This window comes from Hylaeus anthracinus, unplaced genomic scaffold (genome assembly GCF_026225885.1).
Source record: "Hylaeus anthracinus isolate JK02 unplaced genomic scaffold, UHH_iyHylAnth1.0_haploid 11985, whole genome shotgun sequence".
Classification (NCBI taxonomy): Eukaryota; Metazoa; Arthropoda; class Insecta; order Hymenoptera; family Colletidae; genus Hylaeus; species Hylaeus anthracinus.
Window position 1 is genome coordinate 5,393,760 of NW_026534333.1, and position 10,174 is coordinate 5,403,933.

General features: G+C 39.6%; 1 protein-coding gene across 1 annotated transcript; it reads right to left on the reverse strand.

Moving 5' to 3' along the window:
* Positions 1–1,718: 1,718 nt before the first annotated feature.
* Positions 1,719–10,075, reverse strand: LOC128886783 (uncharacterized). Its single transcript, XM_054141946.1, has 18 exons — positions 9,060–10,075; positions 8,716–8,876; positions 8,284–8,602; positions 7,553–7,814; positions 7,316–7,432; positions 7,146–7,236; positions 6,861–6,997; positions 6,652–6,784; positions 6,531–6,572; positions 4,527–4,925; positions 4,236–4,361; positions 4,048–4,165; positions 3,625–3,886; positions 3,358–3,474; positions 3,171–3,261; positions 2,759–2,895; positions 2,539–2,671; positions 1,719–2,366 (listed from the first exon to the last, which is right to left on the reverse strand). The coding sequence occupies exons 1-18, from the start codon at positions 9,070–9,072 to the stop codon at positions 2,313–2,315; spliced, it is 2,712 nt and encodes a 903-aa protein (XP_053997921.1). The 5' UTR covers positions 9,073–10,075; the 3' UTR covers positions 1,719–2,312.
* Between the last annotated feature and the right edge of the window lie 99 nt (positions 10,076–10,174).

A 10,174-nucleotide genomic window follows, 5' to 3' on the forward strand; every position in this document is an offset into this window, starting at 1 on the left:
CTATCAATTGGAGAAGGGGATATAGTCGCATGATTTCGTCACGCTGTGCGATTAACCTCTCGACCTCTTGATCACTCACATAACTACTGAAAACGACTATTGCCACAAATAGTAAACGTTCGTTGTTACGTCCGATAGACTCGTGTAATTATCGAATTACAAGCGATTTGGGAAACGCCAAAAACTTCAGCGTATGCCTCGCTACTTCTCGCGATAAGCTTTCAATGCACTGTGAGCAGAGAAACGATATCGCGTTAATGAACTTCAATATAAATAGCAGAATCATTGCTCGGAACCGTATGAACCGCGAGTCGAGGTTCCACCTCGGTATCGATTAGTGTCTTCTTTAAATTCTACTGCCTATAGGGAAAGTAATGCAGTAACTTTGACTATCGTTGGAGGAATTATTTTAAAATAATTTATTTTTTTTCTACCGAGAAACTGGTCATCATAAGTGGATTATAATTGGGCAAAGAGGATTGAAACTGTGCAACAATCTCTGGTGAGTACCGAAAATTGATAAATAATACCAATAAAAAGTTATCGTTCGTAAATTTGTTAATTCTAAGTTAACGCTAAAATATCTAAACAAGAAATATCAAGTTTGATTGGAGCCGTTGATTTCAATTTCATTGATTCATACGTATTTAATGATTCTGCGATTAAAGATCTTTTATTCTCGCTAGATCCTCTTCGTATAAACAATGATCTGGTAGTCGTTACATGGGCAATGTCGCGTCGATGATGTAACGTTATTTATTTCAACAATATCTACTAGAAAATTAAGTTATCGACAGCATAATGCGAAAAATTTCTCGATTACGTAGACATATTTACGTAACATCTGTGGAATATTGGCAACAAACACGGAGATAATAATTGTTTATGATTTCTAATCGTAAATTAAACATGAAAGAAATTTCATTTTTACAGTGAAAGAAACTTTCATTCTTAAGATATACTATTTGACATTAAAACTACCACGTTGGTTGGAAGTTCTAGTGGTGGAATGTTCTTGTTTAATGAATGATGCTGGAATAGTCTCAGAAATAATTGGTCAAACTTAGGAATGTTAGGAGTCTCGTTTTAAAGGTGGAAAGGAGTACGAATTTGTGTTCGGACATTTTTTATATTGTGTTTGCGCCAAGACTGGTAGTCATGGTTCGAATCGCGACCTGATGATTGTAATGTTTAACAATAAACAAGTACAGCATTGTCGACAATTGGATAAGACTATCTCTTGCTTGTTACCAGCACAGCTGAAAATAAAAATTCTCTCAGAGGATGGACCAATTCTAAGACACGCGAAAAAGACACCAGAAGATAGTCCAATCTGGTTGGTGTAAGCATCCAACGACTCTATGTAGTTCGAGAGTTAGATTACCGAGACAGTGCGTGGTCAGGCGAACACCTGTCTGGCACGCATCGGGTTTCTACTGGTAATGGAATTATTTTCCTTCCCTTGGAGGGGACATGATTCGATGGCTTTCAGTGCCGTGTTCAATGTCCCCGCAGTGAGAACGCGTGTAGGTAGCTGGAGGTTCCTGGATAATGGAGGAGTGCTCGTCGGATCAGCCAGAGTGAGTGGTTTCAGTATCTTCTCGAATTGCGATCTCAGGAGGATCGAAACCAAGAGCCTTTTTGGTGGATTTAATGGGAGTACATGATTTTTATTAATACCTCGTTTCACCTGGTTGTCTGAAATGGAGGTAAGTTAGTACTCCGACTCATTTCTTCGTGTGGCATTCGTTATGACGGGTAATAAACCAGGAGAATGGGTATCCACGATAATAATTTATATACATGTACTTCAGTGTTACGTATTTTTATTTACTTGGTACATATCGTGGGATTTTATGATAGCGGAAAAGAAAGGTCAACGCAACGAACGATAATAATTCATTTATCAGGTTACGCGTGGAGTCGGAACGACTCTATATTCGTTCGTACCGACAATTACTAAAATGGTATGATAAGGAATACTTTTCCTGTTTCTTTTTCTTTCGTATGTGAAATGAAGCGGAACGCGACGCGTGGAAGAGATCACTGGGAGTTTATCTGGACTTTCTAGACGTTGCGTGTTCGCTTACTGTGCGGTAATCGTGAAAATCGGTAACATCATTTATCGAGAAACCAGAGAACGAGCAAACCAATGAAAAGGAACTTTTATTTTCAAGTGTTGTATTTAGGTCTATTGCTTTCTTCTATCGCGGTAATGGCGATCTCTGTAACCTAAGTAAACCTTACGTACAAAAATCTAATATATCGATGTTCCAATCACTCCGAGAAGATTTCCCAGTAGCAGTCACAAGCTATTCTCTTACTGACACCAACATCGTAAAGTATGACATGCAGGTTTTAATAATCTGAATATAAAAACCTATTTATTAGTTGATAATAATTAAACAATTCATTGATTCGTACATTTTTCTCAGACATAATTGGTCAAACTTAAGAGCCTCATTTTAAGGGTGGAGCAGCAAAGCAATAAATAAAGTCGTCTAAATTTATTTTCCTTCCTTAAGCATCGCTACGTACCATTCCAAAGTTCTCCATGTTCATGTCATACAATCCTCCTGCGGTAAACGTGCACGGCAGGCTGCATCTTATTTGCATCATGTAACATATTTTTTGTATTCTCACTGGTGTCTCGTACCAATTGGAGCCGTATCTATGATCACGAAACAGTAAACTCGGAATGATTGTTGGCGAAGTTGTCGAAAACGACGTTCTTCGTTATACTGCACCGTGAACATACACATTTTCGGCTAATTCTAAACTGTAATCCAGCATTCTTTGCCCAGGCAGACTGATGAAGAACAAGTGAAATTTCTGGGCACACAGGAAAACGAGTACTTTGATCAACTCCGTCGGTTGGTCGATGTACATAATCAGCTGATAACAGAAAATGCGAATGAAACACATTATGCGATATACTAGGGCGAACCTCGAATGAGCGAGGGGAACAATTCTTTCAGTTAGCGAGGAACAGTAGAATTCTATTTATCAGAACCAACGACGAAACGGTACTTGGTTATTCCAAAATTTTGGCGAGCTCCTGTTATCCGAACTCGTCTCACGCAACGTATGCGTTTATGCGAATCCGTCAATTCCAGTTATCTGGATTTGGAGTAAACGGAGTTCTACTGTAGTTTTGCACTGCTACTTACTTGAACAGCTGTGACACTTATGCAGAGCATGTTGAGCCCGATTGTAAGTAAGTAGCCTATTTGGTTTATGTCATTCATGAGCTCGTAAAACCTTCAATTACAAAACAGTGGAATGAGTTGGTAATATTCCGTACATTGTTTGTTATTCTTTTTCTCGGATTTATTGGTATTTAGATAGTACGAATACTTGATAGCTTTTTGGTGAACGAGCATGCAGTTCTTGAAGTCTTGGTACGTGGCCCTCTTCACGACAGCGTCTTTAGCGTCTGAACTGAAAGTTTCTGTTGCTCGTTGAATTTGATACCTATGGCGATATCAGCTCGTAAATAATTAATTGATATAGAACGGTAGCAAATCGAGTCGATGATTGGATACCGGGATACTACGTGTCCTCGGAGAAGGTGACATCGTACTAAAGGGTTGCTTAGGTTCGATTTAATTATTTATTATTTACCCGCATAACGCGAACAATCCGCAGGCGTGGTGAGTGAAGACCATGTACTGACAATCGATTGTGTAATATGTCATACCAACAGCAGCCACGCAGAAAAACAAGTGAACGTATATATGATAAAAGTATTTGTCCCCGTCCACCAAGTAATTCAACACGAATGACTGTTGTCGTATTCGTGATTCGTTTCGAGGTAGAATGATATCCAGAAATGGATACATCAGTGGGACCACGATAACCGTTGTACAACACATTACGATACTGACTGAAATATATGTACGCGATCAATTGTTGCACTTCACACAGCGTTTGCCGCGGCATTCGCTCCGAAGAGCGAACGTTTCGAAAAGTAAACTAAATTATTTTGACGAAATGGATATTTTTAAGGGATATATTTCAATTGTCGTGGAGATGGCGATAACGTACTTCTGTACACGTGAGCAAGTTCGTTTCCTCTCCGTGTAACGTTCGCCAGAGTTTGTACTTCATCTTTGGTCTTCAACGACTCCCATTCCTCCGTCACAAGATTATACATTTCCTTGAACTGCAATACATTGTCTCTCATGATTTGGATTCCTATGTTAAATTCATCTCGCGATAGAGCGTGTAAATACTTGTTCTTTGTTGGCGTTGAGGCTCACTAATTTTATCACCGAAACTATATCCGTGTTCATGATTGGTATAGCGTACATCACTCCGTCGATGTCCCTCGCGAGTATCGATGTGAACATTTGTATCCACTCTCGAACAGAACGTTTCAATTGACAAACGAGAAACGGTATCGTCCGATTTCTCTCAATCGGACCATGCCGTTTTCTTCGTACTCGGATATTTGTTTAGACTAATCTGGCATCGTAAAAATTACGTCGATTGAGTTACATGCCGCGAAACATTAATTTACTTACGATTGGAATTAGCATGCTCGTTATGATGGATAGTATCGCGAAGAAACGAAATCTGCGGACCCGGTCGCTTTGATATGGATGCTGTCCTATTATTATTAGATCCTTCAACGCCCTAGTATAATATGGATTGTCCATTAACCTGTCGTTGCTCTGAAACACTGATGAAATATTACGAACTTGAGCGTAATTGGTGAGGAGTCTGTTGGGTGTCAACGTTAAAGAAAGCGAAAGTTTGACAACTGTAACACGAGGTTTCACTAGGAAGATCAATTTCGACGATATCTTCACAGGACGTGCCTTAACGTACCAAGTATTGCCAAAAATATCATTAATTTCACCTGTGGCGGTCATTTTTCCGATATTAATTTCTCCGATGCTTTTTTGAATCGTTCCTTCGCCGCGAAAACAATATTACACGACACCAGCGGTTTACTTTGGTATCAGCAGTGTACAAAACTGGTAGATAAAGCTTTTACCGGTGTATCCTGTTCGAAAGCCATGAGAGAAATATCTGCTGCTCATGTCGTACCGAGGCCACATTCGAAAAAAATCAAAGGACCTTCACTGAAATATTCATCGACAATTTATCCTATCTCTTGTCGAACGATTGACTTCCGTGATCGAGACATAGCGACGATTCTATACAAAATTATACGGATATAATTTACCAGTACTCTCTATATTTTTTATTGTCGAAGTACAGGACTCGCGGGGACTAATATCGTTTACTTATTCCCTTTTCACGAACCATGCCATTTTCTTACACATTTCATTTTTGCGGCAATTTGAAAACGATGCCATAATGTATGGTTCGTCGATTGATCTGTTCATGCAGGATGATTGTTAATAATGAACGGGAAGGGGATAGTGGAAGGTAATTGCTATGTCAGCCAAACGATGAAACTTTGCAACTACATGGAAGTGCGCGCCACGAATCTACCTTGAAAGGTTGCAATCTTTCTTAACTTCTAATAGATGCGGGGAAAACTCCTTCAGTCGTGCTCGATACTGCTTTGGAGGAAGATGGCGTGGTTAGCACAGTGGTAAAAGGATGAAAAGAGTGTTATGGAAGACGAAAAGTCACTTTCAACGCTCGCCCAAGAAGGGTTTTTGAGAAGGAAATTTCTATCGTAATATATTTTATATTTTCGAGTGAGAACGCGTGGAAAATAAACGTGGAAGTCAAAATGGTAAAATTTTTTACCAACATGGCAAAAAAAAAAATGGATCAATTCTGAGACACAGTGGCAGGAAAAGAAACTGGTTAGCGAAGAGCATTTAAATTTTAAACGTTGCATTATTTTACGCTACAAACTTGGAGTTTTGAACAGTTGCGCTATTTGAACTCAAACTTGAGCCTTCGTTAAACAAACGACTAATCGCCGTGAGCTGACTACTAAAAATTTCGGATAACAGATAAGGTAATATTCTACAACGGTATAAAGGTAGTTACAGGAGACTTATAATAGACGTATAGCAGGTGGATCAGAAAAAAGGAATGGCTTCAGGTTACGAGCGATAATTACAAGCTTGCCAAGCCACGCTTAGGGTCGGAGAAGATTATGGGGAGGACGCGGAAGCGATCGTATGCTTTGACAGTCGTGCATGTTGCACGCGGTTGGAAAAATGAAATAATTACGCACGTGTATTCTCCGCGTTCTCCTCTTTTCGAAAGACTTGACTAAAGGTGGCGGATTAATATAGCAATGCTCTTCATTTATAATAGTCACTCTAGCCACCTTCAGTTTTATTTCACGATCAGAAACAGCGAACCTAAATCTAGAATCATTTTATCATAATTTAGGAAGAGCATTCATGTTTTGATCAATACCAGTTGATCTTTAGGATTAGTTTAAAATATTCGAAGGGTAGCCAAAGAATAGATCAGGAATGGCAACCTTGACGAGTCATTTTATTCCGTCTCGAGATCATACAAAATTCTACTACATCGTTGCTCCAATCATTAAAATGTTTTCCAGTAGTAACGACGAGTTATTCCCTCACCGACGTCAACATCGTAAAATACGACACGCAGCTCTTAATTATCTTAAAATCGAAAAGCATTTATCGACAATCGTAACGTATAATACAGTTGATCGACTAGCACATCCCCTGAATTACATACCATTCCAAAGTTCTCCATGTTCATGTCGTACAACCCCCCTGCACTGAACGTACACGGTATACTGCATCTTATTTGCATCGTGTAAAGTATTTTTTGCACTGACACCGGTGTGTCGTACCAATTGGAGCTATATCTGTCGCAAAATTCGCAAAAATATTACTGTTGATCGTTGGGAAGGTTGTCAACAATTATATTCATCGTGAACGTACAGATTCTCAGCTAATCCCAAACTGTAATCCACCATTCTCTGTCCAGGGAGACTGATGAAGAACAAGTGATACTTTTGGCCAAGGAGGAAAATAAAAATTTTGAGAAACTCCGCCGGTTGATCGATATACATAACCAGCTGCAGTATAAAAGTGTTATGCAATATCGAATGTATATCGAATGGTCGAGATACAGCAATAGCGATGGAAATGGCGCAAGCTCGTTAATCGAGGGAACAATTCTCAACCTTCGATACTTCTGTGTCGCTATACGTATATACTACTTACTTGAACAGCTGTGACACTAATGCAGAGCATATTTAGCCCAATAGTGAGCAAGTATCCTTTCCGGTTCATTTGATTCATGAAATCGTAAAACCTTCAAACGCGAACAAGGTGTTAATAAAATTATTTATTATCTTCTCCCTCCGGTTCATCGAAGTACGAACAGTACGAACTTGATCGCTTTATGGTGAAATACCACGCAGTCCTTGAACTCTTGATATATGGCCTTGTTCGTAGCAGCATCCTTAGTGTTTGCACCAACGCTTTCTGTTGCTCGTTGAATTTGATACCTACATTGATTTCAAGTCTTCGATTAAACATATACATTTCTATTTCGAATGTGCAAATACATGAATAGATTCATGGACACTTTTGTAATTACTCCCGCGGATAGTGCTTCTTACATTTACCCGCATATGGCGAACAATCCGCAGGTGTGGTGGGAGAAGACCATGTACTGACAATCTACGGTGTAAAGTAGTACGCACACTATAGTGAAGGTACACATCAGGTGAAAGTATATCGGATAGAAGTATTCGTCACCGTCTACCAAATAATTCAGTTCAAACATTTGTTGACGTAGTCGAGTTTCATTTCGCGGTAGAACCATGTCCAGAAGGGGGTAAATCAGTGGGACCACGGCGAGCGTTAGACAGCCAACTATGATACCAGCTAAAAAAATATGAAAGCTGTTAGTTCAAAAGTTTGTAAAACATTCGAAAAAATGCCCTCGCCGATAGATCACTTCGCAACTTCTTCTATGTTGTGCTGTTTCAAATTTTATGCTGGTATTTACACTGAACCACTTGCGCTAGAAAGACGTGCCACGCACGTCGAGATGGTTCTGTTCTAAAATTGCAAACAACGTGTATACCACGTCGATGTTGATAGGCATTTGTCGCAGCAATAAAAATTACATGCGCTGCCGTGAGTTTATTGGTAGTGCAAGTGGTTAAAGTGTCATTATAAAGGGCACGAAGGGGTATGCAAATCATTATTATATGATAACTCCATAATCTTTAGGGAGGAAACATTATTTCTTTAAATCAATCATAAAATGGTTTCCTTGTCTTGCTAGCTATTACAACAAAGACTTGTCGCTTAGAAATATCTGTCCATATCGAGAAATTATTATACCTACCTCTGTACAGATTGGCAAGTTGAGTTCCTCTGCGGGTTATGCTTTCCAGAGTGCGAATTTCATCCTTGGACTTCAACGACACCCACTCTTCTGCCACAAGGTTGTACATTTCTTTAAACTGCAATACATTTGATTTCGTCATTGTTATTTCTAAAGTGGAAAAATTCCCTTTCGCGGCAGACCGAGTAATTACTTGTTCCCTGTTGGAGTTGAGGGTCACTCCCTTTATCAGCGAAACCAGGTCCGTGTTCATAACAGGTATAGCGTACATCACTCCATCGATATCCTTTGCGAGTATCGATGTGAACACTTGTATCCCCTCTCGAACAGAATGTTTCAATTTATGAACGAAAAAGGACGTTTTTCAGTTGGCTCTTCCGACGTTTATAACTCGTCACTTTCAAAGTGCTTTTATTATATTAAATTACTCACAATTGGAATCAACATGGTCAATATGCCGCTCAACAATATCGCAAAACGAATTCTGCCGAGTTGATTGTTTTGATTAGGATGCAGCCCTAAGGTCGTCAAATCCTTCATAATCTTTTTATAAAGTGGATTCTCGTCTAAACTGCTGTCATTGCTATTAAACACTGGAGAAAAATTACGAACGTACGTGTAGCTGACAATTTGATTGTATGTTGATACTTCGGAACAGGGATGAAATAAATATGGAACATCAAAATTGCTGACCGAGCAGACGTTTTATTAAATTTGCGTAGATTCATTTGCAAAATTTACATACGTAAAACTGTTTAAAAAATAATAAAGCTCACCAGTGGCCGTCATTCTTCCCTAGCTAAGTCTTTTGATATCCTTTACGTCAATTGATTCCTCGCGACAATGTGGCAATCAACGAGGAAGTCAATGCTCTACGATGCCACGAGCAATTTAGTTGTACAGCGGGGTACTGATATATGAAAGTTTCAATGACGTATTCCGTTCGGGAATCACGCGAGAAGTATTCGCTCTTTGCGCGGTAGCACATTTCTTTAGAAAGTAAAAGGACTTTGATGACCGATTGAAATATTCATCGGCGGCTTATCTCCCGTCGAATGATTGAGATCTGCGAACGTAGCATAGCTAGGATCGTATTTAAAATATTAAAATTGTAAGGACACTTGTCTATTTTCGCTGGGTCTATCATTTTCTTATCTACCCTCCCTCCCGAGCCTTGTCATTTTCTTATACGTCTCATTTTCGATGTAATTACAAAAAAAAGCGATGCAGCGCATGTCGATTGATCAGTCGCCGCACGAGGACGGGGAAAAGGGGGGAACGGAAATTACTATGTTGGGGGATGAATCTTTGCAACTTTGTAGGTACGCGAAGGGTGAAACCACAAGGTTGCGGGTTTCTTTTATGTTCTTTCTACAGAAGAATGTCTACCGAGTAGTATTTCACTCATGCTCGATGCGGCATTCGGAGCAGAGTGATACGGTACACGCAGTGGCAGAAAATTGTGACAATTAAAAAATCAGGTGCAATGTGCGCTAGTGTCTATCGTTTAGATTACTCATTATTAGATTTATACATATTCTAGGTATTTTAGTTATTTCATTGTGGATATATGGGAAATATAAGTGGAAGATGAAGATACTCGTGGTAAGGTGTGAGTAGCAGAAGTAAAATTGTTCGCTAAACTGGTTACTCGAAGATGCTAAGAGCAAAGGAGTTCAAATTGGCTTCCTCGAAGTTGAATATTAACGCGACAAGAGAGTCAACTAATGCTGGGACACAAGATCCCAGAATTTCTAAGCACAAAGCTAGTTCAACTTGGTCGGTGCAAGCTCCAACGACTCCAGCTCGAGACAGAGTTGAATTACCAAGATAACGAGTGGTCAGGGAAACGCCTTCCTTCCACTCATCGGGTTTCCACAGGTAACGGAAT